The sequence below is a fragment of the Neltuma alba genome, unplaced genomic scaffold (assembly GCF_004799145.2).
Source record: "Neltuma alba isolate B1F8T4 unplaced genomic scaffold, ASM479914v2 tig00008085_pilon, whole genome shotgun sequence".
Taxonomy (NCBI): Eukaryota; Viridiplantae; Streptophyta; class Magnoliopsida; order Fabales; family Fabaceae; genus Neltuma; species Neltuma alba.
This window is the reverse complement of record NW_021634942.1, coordinates 20,372-36,626: the sequence shown is the minus strand read 5'-3', so window position 1 is coordinate 36,626 and position 16,255 is coordinate 20,372. Positions and strand designations below refer to the sequence as shown.

General features: G+C 38.1%; 2 protein-coding genes across 2 annotated transcripts; both read right to left on the bottom strand.

The window, feature by feature from the left end:
* Positions 1–1,961: 1,961 nt before the first annotated feature.
* LOC114753695 (uncharacterized) lies at positions 1,962–5,952 on the bottom strand. Its single transcript, XM_028942398.1, has 9 exons — positions 5,686–5,952; positions 5,097–5,434; positions 4,105–4,286; positions 3,723–4,007; positions 3,579–3,637; positions 3,462–3,498; positions 3,278–3,349; positions 2,829–3,153; positions 1,962–2,723 (listed from the first exon to the last, which is right to left on the bottom strand). Exons 1-9 carry the CDS (start codon positions 5,825–5,827, stop codon positions 2,241–2,243), a joined length of 1,923 nt encoding a protein of 640 aa, XP_028798231.1. The 5' UTR covers positions 5,828–5,952; the 3' UTR covers positions 1,962–2,240.
* Positions 5,953–8,834: 2,882 nt separating this feature from the next.
* On the bottom strand, positions 8,835–15,802 carry LOC114753698 (neurochondrin-like). Its single transcript, XM_028942402.1, has 18 exons — positions 15,678–15,802; positions 15,419–15,605; positions 15,127–15,289; positions 14,318–14,454; positions 13,979–14,082; positions 13,769–13,864; positions 13,224–13,317; positions 12,960–13,080; positions 12,683–12,882; positions 11,919–12,010; positions 11,784–11,839; positions 11,164–11,253; positions 10,858–10,957; positions 10,462–10,566; positions 10,305–10,377; positions 9,730–9,893; positions 9,367–9,409; positions 8,835–9,203 (listed from the first exon to the last, which is right to left on the bottom strand). The coding sequence occupies exons 1-18, from the start codon at positions 15,678–15,680 to the stop codon at positions 9,142–9,144; spliced, it is 1,890 nt and encodes a 629-aa protein (XP_028798235.1). The 5' UTR covers positions 15,681–15,802; the 3' UTR covers positions 8,835–9,141.
* Positions 15,803–16,255: the final 453 nt, after the last annotated feature.

The window sequence follows — 16,255 nt, the reverse complement described above, 5'->3', positions numbered from 1 at the left end:
AAAACATGTAATAAAGAAATACTTGTCGCTGGCAATAAATTTTAAAAAAAAAAAAAACTCGTCACGCATCTTCTGACTTTGAACAAAAGCCAAGGTCCCACCCCCCGGAACTGGGGAGCAACACCCTTCAAGATTCTTCACTTTTTAACCATCTATACCTTCGAATCTTGCCTGTTTCTAGAAAATCTTTCACAAATGCATACATATATGTATATCTACGCATATCATGCAAAGCATACATGAACCATCAAAACTGATGACTTTCGTGATGGCTCTACTTCTCTAAATTAAATTGGCCCTTTTTTTTTTTGGTGGGGGTGGGGGGGGGGGGAGGCACGTCTATTAACTATAGCATTCTTTTGGCCAAAAAAAAACCTATAGCATTCTAATTTCATTTGCTTGGCAAGAACAATATAACCTTACAGACCAGCCTCATATAGACCCGTATTGCCAACTTGGGAAACAAGTCTCCCAATTTTTTCAATTCAGAAGGAGGGGCCGTTCAACAAGAGTTGCTACTCCTATTAATGGCCGGGCCATGTCAATTGATTGATTCTTTCCCACATTAATTTATGGAGCAGAATCAAATTATGTGAATCAGAATCAATCTACATATATCCTCCTACTAATTCTAATTATAAGACCCTGTTTATAAACTACAAGTGCAGTCATATAATTAAGACCGGAGGTAGTATATATGTCCCTCTATCAAAGAAGATGCATGGGTGTCATGATGCGGTGGCAATTTATGGTAGAAAAGCCTGAGATATAGGGAGATTTTTTGGGCATAAAATTAGTGATAAAGTATGGATTAGAAGAACATTAATTAGGGGAGCGGAGGCAAAGTGGGCAGTCTCTCCCCCATGGTTAGGGAGCAATAATAATAAGATTGCTGGGGCTTAAAAGACACAGTTCTTTTCTCTTCACATGGGGCTGGCGGGTGCTTGCCCCGCTTTTGATTAGGGTTCTCACCTAATATTATACCAAAGCGTGTCCCTTAAATCTCGTATCCTTTTATTATAATACAATTATTGTGTCTAACAAATGCTTCCGGGTGTCTGGCTTTCACGAAACCCTCCATTTTCAGTCTCTAATAATTTTGCCGCTCATGATTTTTATTTTCCGTGAGAACCTTCGGGGTGGATGCCATTTCCATTCATTACATAAACGTATCTTAAAAGGATATTCTTTTGATATTGATTTTTTTTTTAATTACTTTTAAACTAGCAAGAATGTTGACCGCAGATGACGACTTTTTGTCACTCGATTTTCGTATGAAATTATTATAAAACCCGCATAAATTCTTCCCCTTTAAAAATTTGAAACGGTCAGACCTGAGGGAAATTTGGCGGAAGCATATGGGGAAAGAAAGTGAAAAAGGAGCATAAAAAAAATCATATCACATCATTATTATAATAATGAGAAAAAATTACAATTAGGTTCCACCTAACAAAATTAAATATAAAAAATCTCTTAAAATCATGAAATTATTTTGAAGTCTCAAAATATCTTATTGTAATAAATTTCATTTGTTTAATTACCAAATTATTTTTTTTAAAATTTACACTGACAACTAAAAGAGGAGTAGTTGATAACTAAAAATGTAAAGATTGACAACTATCGCGACATGTATTGACAATTTATGCATTATATCTTGTGATGTGCTGAGAAAATGTGTTGTTAATACCTGTCGTAATAGTTATCAATCTTTACATTTTAAATTGTCAATTACTGTTTTTTCAATTGTCAGTACAAACTTAAAAAAAACAATTTAATAATTAAACAAAAAAATTTATAGTAAAAAAAATCTCTTAAACTTTTGAATAATTTTATAATTTCAAAAGACTTTTTATATATAATTTCCTCTAGTGAGACCTAATTGCACTTTTCCCTATTAATTATGTGACTTGACTTTGTATATTCTGAAATTGTGCCTGCCACATCTCCTTGTTTTCCTTTTCTTCTTCCGCGGGCTTCACATCACGCAGACAGATGCCTTTGGTCCAATTTTATAGTGTTAATTGTGGGCCGGGCTGCATAAATTGCTTGGCCCAAAATAAGGCGCACGTGGGATTCAAAGTGGGGCCGCCATGCTGATGGGAAAAATGACTCGATTTACAGAAATTCACGTCAAATGGAAGGGCTAGAAAAAGCTATGGGAGTTTACACAAGCATCACATAAAGAAGTGCAAGCTAAACTGGGTTCATTTCCTTCACATCTTGTTCTAGTGGAAAGCATGTCAAGTACTGGGTACTAGTGCTAGATTATTCCTGTCCTCGAGGGCAATTCGTGGCCGCGGCCGCGGTTGCGGTAGCGGTCGCTGCCGCGGTTGTGGTAGTGGTCGCTGCCGCGGCCGTGGCAGTGGCCGTGCTGGTGGTGGTGCATGCCTTGAATCTTTTGACTGTAAACGATGTCGACGCTCCCTCCCAAAAATAATCCAGAACACCAACGACAGCATCACGGCTGTGGCCACCATTACCAACCCAGCATACACCCATTTGCTGTAACGTCGCAGATCAGGACAGTGATCCTTGGATATCTCACTCAATGTTTCTCGAACAAAGTTACAGTTTTGAAGGTCAACCAGGGATGGAGCATAGTTATACAAGGCATTCCCCGAGTTGATTGCAGCAGACACTTGGTTATAAAAGGTAGGGGTCAAACGCCCTTGAGTCATGCATATCTCATTTGGTGAAACCTGACACACGAAGTTGCCGTACACCTGCATTTCATCAACACAACGTGAGCACTCAGATCATCTTCAGGAGGAGAAAGATAGGTCACTGATCTCGTGTGTCGTTGGTTTAAGGAGATTGTGGTTAAATACCTGAGTAGCATTGGTTAAGGTTACTTCACCAGGTTCGCATTGTCGATCTGTCATGTCAGGATGAAAAGGGTTGCAGAGGAGAGGCATAAGGGGGCCGGATTGATTGTAGTAGAGTGGAGTGAAGTTGGGGGCGAAATTTATGTTTGATACGTTGGTGATAATCTGGTTAACCAAGTTAACAAGTTCAGAGGTTACTTCTTTGCTTCTTGACAAGGTTTCTTGCGCCGTTGTATTGTCCAAACAAGGCATTATTTCGTCCATCGTTGTATGTTCGGAGGGAAGCTGGGTCCATTGATCTATAGCTACACAGGTGTCTGCAGTCACACTGGCAGCAAACTAGGAATTAGATTCGTGTTTAAGAATGCATGAAGATGTAGCGGGATCCTGTAACAAAGAGTTGAAGGAATTTATAACTCAGAACTTCGAGGAAAGAGAGGAAGGGAACTTACTTATGGAGCAGAAGGAAGCAGCCACATAAAATAAAAGCACCGGTAACCAGAATCCATCCTGCGATCACCAAGCTGCAATTATTTATGTCAAAGCATTTGATGAGAAGGGAAAAAAAAAAAAACTCTAAATGCAGTTGTGTCTACCAGAGATAGGGTAACGAGATTCAAAGAATATTTCACTTACATGTACACGAGAAGCTGCAGTCCAAAGATGGAGAACACTGAAGTAACAAAACCATAAATGAATACCGTATTAAGAATTAAGAAATTCAGCAGCATTACGGACACTGAAGGGACTTACAAAATCCGAGGAATGTCAAGAGTAGCATAACAGCAGCTACTATGATAAGTGCCACCCTTCTGTCAAGTGTCACCATATTCATGTCAGAGGGAGAGGAAAAAAGAAAAGATAAAACAAAGATGGAGAGAAACACATAATCATTACACAGAATCTAAGAGATCTTGGATGTCATCCGCATTTTTTTCAGTTTGATCAGCAAGCGTGCTAGCAGAAGCGTTGATCTTTGTTTGGACGTCGTCGATATCAGTTTGAACATTAGCGGGGAGGAAAACTCGATCAATTCCAACCTGTTTAGCTTGAACAAGATAGTCAGATACATTTCTGAGTTTACCCTCAGCAGAATCAGCCTGACCTACAACATACTCCAATGTTGTTGTCGTACTACGATGAAAGCTTCCCTGACCAACATAGAGAATGAAACATCCAATCCTGTCAAGTGTAAAAGCATGGTATCAGTTTGCAATGCAAGATCGAATCAACCTGAAACCAGCCAAGAGAAAAGAAAAGAAAGGAAAGAGGGATGTACATTGCTACGAAAGAGAATAGTATGAGGAGAATGAGGGAAACGGCATAACATGTTGGAGAATAACCATAAGAATCTCTTTTAGGAAAGAAGCAACAGAGACATATGAGCAATAAGCACACGCCAAAGCCCAGGAACCAGATTGCTGCGACAACAAACACAGGAGCTGCGGTATATGCTGCAGACTGCATTCAACAAGAATAAAAGCAATTAGTGGGCTGTGTTTATGGACAGACAGAATTTAAGGCCATGCATTGGATTATAGCACTGAACTTAGAAAAATAAAATTTCAAAACAAGAGAATGCACATAGAATGTCATCAGTCAGAACATAGAAATCATCAATCATGACCAAGGGCAGCACCTTTAATTTATCTGTTTGGTTTTGGAAATATAAACTGGCTTAAAAATCTCTGTAAGACAGCCAGCCCCACCAAATTAAGGAACAAGAAAGAAAGAACACTGATTAGGCAATATTTATTTACAAAACTTCATTTATACTTCCTAAAAAAAGTTTCACCTAATTGTCTATTTGTAGCGGATCTATTTTTATTTCAAACTTCTCCATGAAACTTCTCATGAGTTAAAATTATAATACTTACAACCTCAAACCAGAGTCCAAAAGCCCTCCCAAATCAGCTTGCTTTTCCAAACACCAGTTGCGCCATCACTAAGAAATCACACTAATCGTTTCTTACTTCATTGTCTCAGTGAAGCACTCATCCTAAAAGCTTAAGTTTGTTAGGTGTAGAGCAAGGACTCTATTTATTATCACACCTAACACTTTCCATTACTGCCCGTCTGTCATTGAGCTTGAAATATTACACAAGTGTTTTCCGCCTTCTTTTTAGAAAAAAGAAATAGCGTAATGTGCTGCACGGATTTCTTTTCAAGGTCCAGAAACGAAAAGCAGGCGCAAACTTTTGAACTTGACCGTCATAATAGATCAAATATTAACCGGCAATAAAAGGATATCACACACATCAGCTAACTTACAGCCCAGTAATGGTGGTCTCTGATGTTCCACCCGTTGGTGTACTTTTTGAACCCATTAAGAGGGTCATCCCTTCGTGTTCTCTCTGCAGCTAATGGAATGGGTGAATTCCCAAATGGAATGGGTGAGTTCTGAAATGGATTCGGTGAGTTCACAAATGGGTTGGGCGAGTTCACGAAGGGGTTGGGTGAGTTCACGAAGGGGTTGGGTGAGTTCACAAAGGGGTTGGGTGAGTTCACAAATGGATCGGGTGAGTCCTCAGATGGTTCTGCAGCACTGTCATCTAAATGGGACCTTTCTGTCAGGTAAAAACCCACAACATTGTTCTCATTTTCTCCCGCTGAAAAAAACAAAGGAAATTAGAGACAATGCCTCTCTGCCAAAACATTTTATGCACACCTAGACATGTAAATCCTTTTGCCTTGGCGAGTATAAAATGCAAAACTAAAATTTAATGGAAGAATGAGGCTATCAACAAAAACTGGAAATACTACTCTGCACTGCATTATGAGTTTCCCACTACTCTTAAGAGTTTCATAACTATAAACAGAGAGAAATCCACCGGAAAGAGTGGTGATGTTAGTGAAATACCTGGAATGGGTTGGGTCCGGACTAGTGAAAAATGAGAGCGAGGTCGAGAAGCTGCGTGTGAGAGAGAAAGGAGAGAAAAGAGAAGTAAGAGAAAGGTGGCCAGAAAAGAAAAATGGCGCAGAGGCCGGTGACAAAGCATCATGTTTTAGAGGAACAGAGAAGAAAGAGAAGACACTACAAATGCAGTATTCGCTGCCTCTAGCAACCTCTCTGCCTCTGCCTGTGTGAGAGAGTGACGGAAACAGTCACACAGAAACAGGGAAGAAAGCTCAATAAAGAGTTAACGGTAATGATAATATGGGCTTAGCGCGTCGGATACTCCCAATATTTCATTCAGCCTACCCCACCACTAGCCTATGCCAGGAAATTCAATCATACCCTGTAAATCTTATTGTTATAGATTAATGAACCTTGGGATGTGTTCATGCAAATGAACAAGGGACCTTTTTTTTATTATTATATCGATAAATCATCTAAAAAGACTCTCTAGAGCTGTAAACCATTTCATTGTCATATCATGTTGCCTCGTGTAAACCATTTCTCCAGTGTTTTAGTTTTACTGAATTCTGCAGCATTTACTATTTACGAATCTAAGGTGGCATGGTAATGCGAAGCAACAAGAGAAGGTAAAGACATTTCTTTTATTTCCTTATAACAGAGAAGGACAACTCAATTGCATTTCTCTGATTATGTGAAGTGAAACACCAATTACTATAATGAAGATACTATGATGTAACATAGCTGCGTAACGGTGGTAATCATAAATGAAGCATTGTTTAGATTAAGGGGTGGGTCCACATTGCCTTTCAGAAGGGGAGAAAGGTCAAAAGTGAAGGATGATTCCTATGAGATGTAATCCATAAAGGGGAGAGGGTGAGGCCCCAGACAGCGTGCGAGCAATCGGACTGGGGGGGTTCATTCCCCAATGTTGTACCTTTCTCTCCTGTTACACTGCTACACTTTTGACTTTACAAACCCAACATCTCTGCCGGTTTTTCTGCCCTTTTCTCTTTCCCGCCCTTTACAATTACGACAAATACCAACACAAACGGCTTGTTTTTCCCACCCACCCACACCCTGTAACTTTATATATCTGGTTATTTTCTGTAGATGTTCATTTCAAGTCTTTTTATGTATTGACATGACCTTAAGCAAATTCATGATGAATGATGATAAATCATCTACTGGGTACCCGAGAACAGAGATGATGCAGGCCAAGATGAATGGAGGAAGAAGCAACGGCGTAGGAGGAATGGTACGTGCTATTATTTCAGTCACGAGAAGATGCACATGCATGCTGCTGCTGTTAATATTAAAGTTGATTTTTCTTTTGTTTCTTTATCAATGACTTTTGGTACTTCTAATTTCCTACAGGGCTCTGAAATGAGAGAAAAATGACGCAAAAGTCGATAGCCTGCAGCATGGGTCCTTCTCAGTTTCATCCAAAGGGAAATCGTCTTTGAGATCATTTTCAACCCATCATCATTTTCTTCCTTCTTGACATATAATCATGTTAGACTTTTCTTTACAAAATATGCAAATCATCCCATGTCTGATAACATCCCCTGATTTGAATTCAAACTGGTTGCGTTTTAGTTGAAGAGAAACTATTATATGTGGTTCCTTGGGAACATTGGTCACCTTCACCGACTTCGTCATTTCCCTTCCCAAAGGATGCCACGTGCCTGTAGCTCTTCACACGCAATCCCAGCACCTCTCAAATCTTCATGTCCTCTTCCATGTTTACAATCTTATCATTCATCCTACGTTCCTTCTTATATATCACAACTAAGTTGTCACTGAAATGAATATCGGGAAGGCGAACCACACCTCGAGTTTTGTCGATTTAGACTCTGTTTAATCCACCATTATTATCAGTGGGACAAAATTTTATGCCCCATCACTGCGAGCTCTACTACTGCAGGGATTGCGCTCTCTTCTACCAACGGAGCGTAATCTTAGCCGACTTCATTCTCTCTGCTACTTACACGCCATTCCGGGGACCGGCTAGGAAGATGGCATCTGCAGCATTTTTCTTCATGAAGCTCGAACATGGGGACTATGACCTTCCATGGGATGGAAATTAACAGCTTCACAAATTCGGACATGCAAATTTGACCAGAAAATGTGCATGTGGCATGTTATAAATTAAAACAAGTAACTCTGTAAAGATAAGCCACCAAGGGCTTCTCTTGTGCTAAAATGCACGTTGGTGAGAGCAAATGAGTAATGCGAAGCGCCAGAAAATGAGATTTTGCGAAACATTCTAGCTTGTCGAAAATGATGTTTATCGAAATCTTTGATCTGCGCCATATGTGTTGTCGAAAGTCCATCAGCATTCTGATCCACACCTCATCCTTATTCTGATTATTCACTCTCTTGCTCGTTAAAAACCAGTGAACCAATCTAACCAAGAAGAGCGGGATGTGATTCTTCAACATTATAATGTCCCTGAGAAAGGCGTGGTGCATAGGTTTTCGATCTTCCTGTGAGGTCAATCGAATGGGTACTTCTAGTAGGAGGGCCTTCACAACTCTTAACAGTGGAAAAAATTGAACTTGAGGGTGCTCGAACAAGAACGGTTCATCAAATGGCGAACCACCAAGAGCCTCGCTCGTGGAAGTAGCGATGATAGTTAGTGCATGCTCAAAGATCGTGTTTGGGCAATATGGTTGACCAATTCGTGCGATTTGAGGTCGTTGTAGAAATTCTTTTGAGAATTTTTTTTATTTCTGTCGAACAAATGGTGCCATGATATCTTTAGGCTAACGACGTCCTGGTCATCTTCACAATTTTCATCCTCAGTCGTCTTGTTCCAGAGCTCGCTTCAGGTTCATGACCCGCCCACGATCAAGCCAGCAACATTGCATACGATATTTAGGACAGAAGGAGTATATATAGATAGATAGAGATAGAGAGAGAGAGAGAGAGAGGAATAAACAACTTTTTTTGGTCGTTATGGGGTAAATAAAAGAGTTAATGAGCGTTTCCCAGTTTTCATGAGCCGAACCTCGTTTTACACACACAAACATACAAGTGATTGCAATGAGGCATGGCGCGTGCACGCCCTTCGTTAATGAAAAAAACACTAATTTGTCACTTGAAAAAACACCTTGTAAAACCAATGCATCGAACGGAGATTCTGGCTATTTTATATAAACCCCAGCTTTTGAATTAACTAGACAACTTCTGACAAATTTAAAATTTAATTTGATAACTCATCAGTAACATTTGACATAAACCCTACCTTTTGAATTAATTAGATTAGATAAGTTATTACAACAATGCAGCTGTGGCCACTTTGAAAACGAGGGACATACCCACCAGTTGCTTAGCATAGCCTTACAACAACAACGAACTCGCTACTGTAAACTATGAACAGCAATCATTAAACTCAATCATAGATATTGGGTAAACAGCATAGTCCTGCAGCCACATTGAGGCTCGAAACCATCATCAAGTCAAGTTTTTCATGGCCTCCCCTATGTGAGGGTATCGATGAGCCCAACGAGAGTAACCTGCACAATATTTGAGTTACAGAGAGCCATAAATCAGAAAATCTACGTGTAAGAATGAAAAGTTCCACCTATTCGCCCCTCAGCCAAAGGTATCTTTTTTATTCCTATCTTGTTTTGTTTTGGTTTTTGATCACCTAAACAACGCAGATGAGTGGTATTGTACCTGCAGCAACAATCTCTATAAGATCCATATCTGCTTCAGTATCCTGCAGTGAATAATGTCAAACAATCAAGTAAAATGAGTTAGTTGAAGTCAATATAGTAACTGTTAAATGGCAAATAAGTTAAAAGACAGGGTAACCACATCTAAGGAGAATGAGGAGGATATAAACAGGAAATAGAATATCGAATTCATGTCTTACAATAATGAGCAGCATCAATTACAGGTAATCGCAGATTTTGATGTGTGCACGTGAGACATTGCAAGATATACAAATATCCAGAATTTTAAAAAAGTCTTTTTCATTTTTACAGGAGGGGAAAAAAGGAACAAGAACGGGTGAACGCAAGGTCATTTACAACTCACCTGTCCAGATGAAGCCTGACATCTAGCGATCAGCCGATAAAGACTGCGAAGATCGCTGTGGTTGAAATCAGGATGATTCAGAAGAGACTCTTCAGAAGTGTAATCAAATATCAGCGCGCAAATGCTTGAAGCCATCATCATACTTGATGTGTCTCCAGCGTTCTCTACAGGCCAAGTTTCAGTAACTAAATTAATTATAGACCCTCTGCTTCATTTTTTTCCAATTCAAGAGAAAAACAATTGACATCAATGTCCATCAATATATCGTATAAATATGCACGAAGTGGAACCCATATTATTCACAAGTAATGCAGAACATATGCTTAACATCTAGTTGATCATAAAACAAAAATTAATCAACAGAAAATATTAATTATTCTAAGCATATTTACAGGTCAATTCAAACAAATCATCAATTGACGTCTGAGTTGGCTTATAGGTCTAGGGGCTCAATCTTGTTAATAGGCCAATCTTTTGGAAGAGGATCGCCCCTGCAGTCATAACATATTATGAAATATACGATACGGGACCAGCAAATCATTCAGTTTAAAGGTTGTTACAAGAGAGACAGGTACCTGCCCAATATGCCAATGCCTTCAGAATTTTGACAATATCAGATTCCTCAAACGTCAACTGTAATTTGTCTTTCTACAGTGAAAAAGGTGCAGCTTATATCAAGATCTCACAGAACCAGGGTGATATCCTAAAAGGTTAGGATGGTAAGAACATCACCTTTAGCAGGAGATTCATGATTGTATCACATGTCAAGAAGACACCGCCATTATCCTCAACCATATAATCTTTTGACCCGATTAATTTAGTAAAGCAATCCAGAACCTGCATATATACCCAACATATTTGCAGATCGAAAAATGCTTGATTATAAATGCTATTGGACGATGCTGAAGTAAGAAATCTTTAGAAATCTTTAAGTCATTTGTTCTAATAGAAATTAAGGAAACAAGAAACACTAAAACAATGATTCACTCAAAAAGAGCTACCCATATATGAAGGTCCACCTTCATACTTTAAAATCAAAATAGTAGCACAAGAGACAAAATAGAAGAAGCGAAAAGATGAAGGAAATTAACAAAGGCCAGAAAGAATAGAAAATAAAGTATAACTTACAGCATTTAGTCCTCCACAAGAAGCTAGAACATTACATCCTTCAACATCCATTGTAATTTGGCACAGCATTGGAAGTAAAAAGCAGACAGAGTGGAAAGGGCTGCAACAATATATAATTTAATTGAGCAAACACAATTTTCCATATTAGAGACTCCACCGAAAAGGGATACATATATCAGAGGAAAATATAGAGTATTCCATTTAAGTGCATGATTGAAGCCAGGCGTGCCATCCAAATACTGAACAGGTATAAGCAAAAACATAGCCAGACAAAGTCTTTCAAATGATATATATATCCAGGTCTACCTCTGTTCATCTTCTCCTTGAACAGAGAGCATATACCCTAAAAGTTCCCGAACCTTCTCCTTGCATGCAAGGGGCGCCTCAGCCAGGTAGCTGAAACAAACACATGAAAAAGAGTTCAACACCTTTCCTCTTCAAATCAAAGAACTCGGCCAGATTCCAAGCTTGATACTATCATATAGTTCATATTAACTACTTCTCCAGTCTTTAATATAGGATCTAATTGTTGAGTTGATTTTGGTCCTAAATATAAGACCTATTTCTCATATTTATCAATTTTTTCTAAATTACCCTTATAGATACTCCCTCAACCATGATTAAGTAGAAGAGAAAGGGGGGATATTAAGGAAGATGATTATGGTGTTTTAAAAAAAAACATTATATTTCTTATAATTAACTAACTTACCTAACTTCTTTAATCTAATTAAATTAGTTAAATAGGTCTTATATTAAGGACCGGAGGAGTACCATACAAAGAATGTAATATCTAACATGAGTTGAGACTAAATAATGGTCCAGCTGTTTAAAACTGCAAGAACAAAGTGTCAGTATATCAAATCCTAATGGTTCATCTAACGTAACAAAAACTCCGACTATGTTAGACAAGCAGCATAAGACCATACCTCCCTATAATCCGCACTGAAGCAAGTAAATCATCCCCTTTATTCTGTCCACGTTCCTGCATGATTACGCTTCAATGCTGAGTGAGAAGATAAATGTCAAGCATCTATTTAATGACTACCAGTCATTAGCAATACCTTTGCATCTTCCAGATACTCTAGAATAACACCAATAGTCTCGTTCAGCTGACGGATCAACTTTGTTAATGTTGCCTCATCAACGAAGTTGCCTAAAAGATTATCAACTATATGAATGATTTTACAGAGATCAGAAGATCCAAAATATTTTAGGCCACTAATCACCATGTCTATTATCTGGACTATGCTACATGTATGCCGAAATGAAACCCAAATGCAGACATTACACAGATAACTATGATGATGAAAATCAGAAATGTGTTACTTGACCCTAAACAAACAGAAGTTTTCAATCATGTCAAGATCTACATTAGTTTCACATCCTCAAGCAATCAGAACTCAAATATAGACGTGCCTACTTAGATGAGATCTTTTTTTTTGTTTTTAATAAAAAAAAGGTCATGAGTAAGGTGCACCTCATCGCTTTGCGGAAATAAAGCGCCTCAACATGTTATACGAATAAGGCTAACTGCTGTTTATGATTTTAACCATTCACATAATGTTCTAAAATAAATATCATGGTACTACAAATCAGTCCTCCGACAATTATATTTGGAGCATACTTTGATTGCGTGTGGTGCTAAATATCAGATGGACTTTCACACCAATGAGCGGCATGTACAGTAAATGACCACAAGTGAATGCTACTTTAACCTACATTAACATAATTCGGGGCAAAATAAAATAGAAAGCCCATCGTATAACCTTCTTTATAGGATAGCAACGGAGTATAATGTCAAAGAAACTAATTTCTAATGACATACCATCATTTCCATCGACAGTTGATATTAATTTTATTATTTTCTCAATCAAAGAGTAGGCAACAGCCACATTTCGTCGCTTCAAGAGAATTGCCTCTGCAGTAGCTGAAGTATCCTTAGGTGCTTCATACTTTAGATAGGCCAACTCATTCAGAAGAACAGCAACTTCAACCCGTGATTGCTCCAACACAAGTAATAGACACCTATATAATGGAAGAGGTGAGGAAAGATATGACGGTTGATGCATTTTAGAAGGTTAAATTTAAAGAGTGCAACTGACATGTCAGTCGAAGGGCTATCTTGGGCATCACTCGTGCTCCTGTGGTTGATCAGCCAACCCTCTCCAAAATTGGAAATGATAGACTCCGCCAACATGAGAGCTTGAAGCCTTTCAGCAGGAGCTGCAGAGGAATTACAAGTTTAAAACCCAAGTCATCAAACAAAATCATACGTTTTCTTTAGCACTTTCTTCGTTTAATTAAAAAAATAGCTAATAAAAAGCAAACTGTAATAACAGAGTATCTAGCAAGGTTATTCTACATACCAACCCGATTCTGCAAAATGGCCACAATACCAAGGCGCATATCATGTGACCAGCTATCATTAGGAAGTAAACGGAGGGCATTGAAAAGCGGCACCTACAAATGCCATGAACTTTCAGTTACTCCCAAGCCACATGAATCAACATGCATATGCATAAAATAGAAATTTTAACCCCGTAAACATCCCCCAAAAAAATCAGTTTGATTCACGTGTTTTCCATATGGCAGAATACAGAAGTTATTCTTGCAAGAACTATGAATAATTAATTCAAGTATGAGGCTATGTTACAGATATATATTGATTGCATTTTTATCCTAGGTTCCTAACTCACAAATGTTCCGAACCTATACTGCAATTAACTGGCTAACAAATATGGTGACCAACTTCATATCCAACCACAACTCGGTCAATATTGTTGCTTAAACATGAACCCAATATATAGTAAATTTCAGTGGTTTAGCTGAATTTAAAGAGTTTTCTTATTTGAACAATGTGATTTTAAATCATAAAAATTCACATACGAAAGCAGAAGACTAAGATACATACTACATCTTTTGAAGAAATGATGGCACTAAGCACATGGAGAGCTTCAAATTTCAAGGAGTTGTGCAAGACAGCAAATTGCCTTGCCACTGCTGCCACCTGTAGAGACACACACACACCCCATAGCTTAAGAATCACATTTAAGGGTATCTGCCATGCAGCAAGACTGCAAAATTTTTATTTGAAGAAACGAAATATTTAAAATGTATACTCACAAATCGCAAGTTCAGATAAGTAATCCTTCATGAAAACGTCCAATGGTATCCTGCTCAGAATTAGTTCCACAAGTTTAAGACAGATCTCCATGAGATGAGAACCTGCATAATGTTTGGCTCATCAATTCTAAGGCAGAAGTGAGACGGGAAAAGAAAAAAAAAAGCAACATAAGCCATCAAAGGCAATGTTTCTTCATCTATATGCTGCAAGAGGACAGCCCCTCGAAGAAAAGTGAAGCTAGTAATATTATTGATCCTAAATGAATAATCAATCAACCATACCAGTTTAATTATGTTCCTTTTGCCTCGAACCCAAGAAATCATAAGAAAAACTTACCATCTTGCATAGAACATATCTGAGCAGCTAATATCTTGACACCACCAGATTCGTAAAACTTCATACTTCCATTCGCAGAAGCAGTTGACACTAAGTACAAAAATTCATAGCATTCTTCAAGGACAGATGAACCTGGTCTAAACAAGTGATTTAACGATTAAAAAAAATCAACAATTACTACTAAAAACAACGTAAAAATAAAAAATCAAATATATAACTAGACTGCTATTTTCTTTTACCCTCAATACAGCAGATACGGAAAAGACCTCGTGCAACCCGGTTGGGTTTCTCATTCACTCTATACATGATAAACAATCAATTGAACCCGCCTTTGAAAACTTATTCAATAAGCACAAATCATAGGGGCACAACCCGACCATAACAAAAACATTAAAAAGGCCACATGAAGTTCTAATGAAGACCAAAAATATCATCCATCGATATCAAAATAGCTTAGAAACAACAGATAGTGAGGCCCTGTTAATCATCTATTAACTTCTTCTCAAAAGCACTTCTCGAGAAATAATAGTTTCAGAATCCCAACATCTAAAGTCATTAGTGGAGAGGATGAACAGAAGCCAAAATATTGCTCTCCAAAATGCATTGTCAATTAGACTACTTATCAGCTATAAAACTATTTTACACTTTGTGCCGCGTCCATTTCTTTTAATTCCCTTTCTTCTTTGTTAGTCCATAACATAGTAGCCATAGCAAATTGAAATTCAATGAGCATGGTTATGTCAATGAAAGCATACTGGACATTGATTTTTAAATAAAATAACACAAGAAACTAAAACTGAAAATCATACTCCGTGGACATTACTTCCAATATAAGTGGGATTTTCAAAACCATATCTTCCAAGGATGCAACCTCTGGAACACGACAAAATGCGGCGAGCACTGTAACTGAGAGGTGTAAATACGCATCCCGATCATTTTCTCGGCCACTGGTGATAGTTCCTTTTCCCATTCCTGGGGGGAAGCATGGTTATAATTCAATAATAAACGCTAAAACAGAAAACGAAAATTGAACAGCTTTAAGAAAAGGCAGGCCTGTATAAATAATAATCAAGGTAGCAAAAAGTTCAGGGATGAGCGTACCTGTCCTAAGCAGTCGGTCAAGAAAGAGAGGTCCCACGGCATCGTAAACCCTGCGGAGGGAGGAGAGGTCATCACCTTTGCAAAACTTGGTGACGAGAAGAAGGCCGGCAAGGCGCTGTTCGTCTCGTTCCCCTTTCAATAGCTTCAAGCAGTCTTCAAGACTTGGACCCTGCTCTTGCTGTGCTTCCTGCAGGAAACGAAAATAATAATTTAGAGGGGGGAGTAATGGAGGAGAGGCAGAGCAAGAGACAATGTTCACCATGGAAGATTGGTCGAGTAATGGAAGAATGTAAAGTTGGAGACTTTATCAGTTCTCCACTCCGAGAGTAGCTATGGGAGAATTCTCGAGAGCCCTGCCTGCCGCTTAATTGAGAAGAGAGTGTCGCGGCCCGGATTAATTTGCCAGATTTGTTTGGGCAATGAAAAAATTACCAAGTAAAACTGAAAGTTCCAACGTGAAAATTTGGATTCAAGGTTAACACTTAACAATAGAAATCAAATAATGAGCTTCACATGCTCGTTATTGTTCTTAAGCCATTTTAGCTTTCACACGGCTCATGTTGACGAGGAAAACTAGTTAATTGTTAGTCATTCCAACCACAAATATTGAAATTAGATTACCAGTTTATTAAGATTAACAAAATAAATTAAGTTAATTATTTATAAAAATATATATATTATTCGTTTTTAATCACTTATATCAAACATTACTCATTAATAAGAATTTGCTTTTAATTATATGATAATAAGAATAGTTTATGAAGAAAAATATAAATTTAGAAGATAAATCAGACTACGATAATAAATATAAGATGAAAGCAACATTTTAAGTACTGT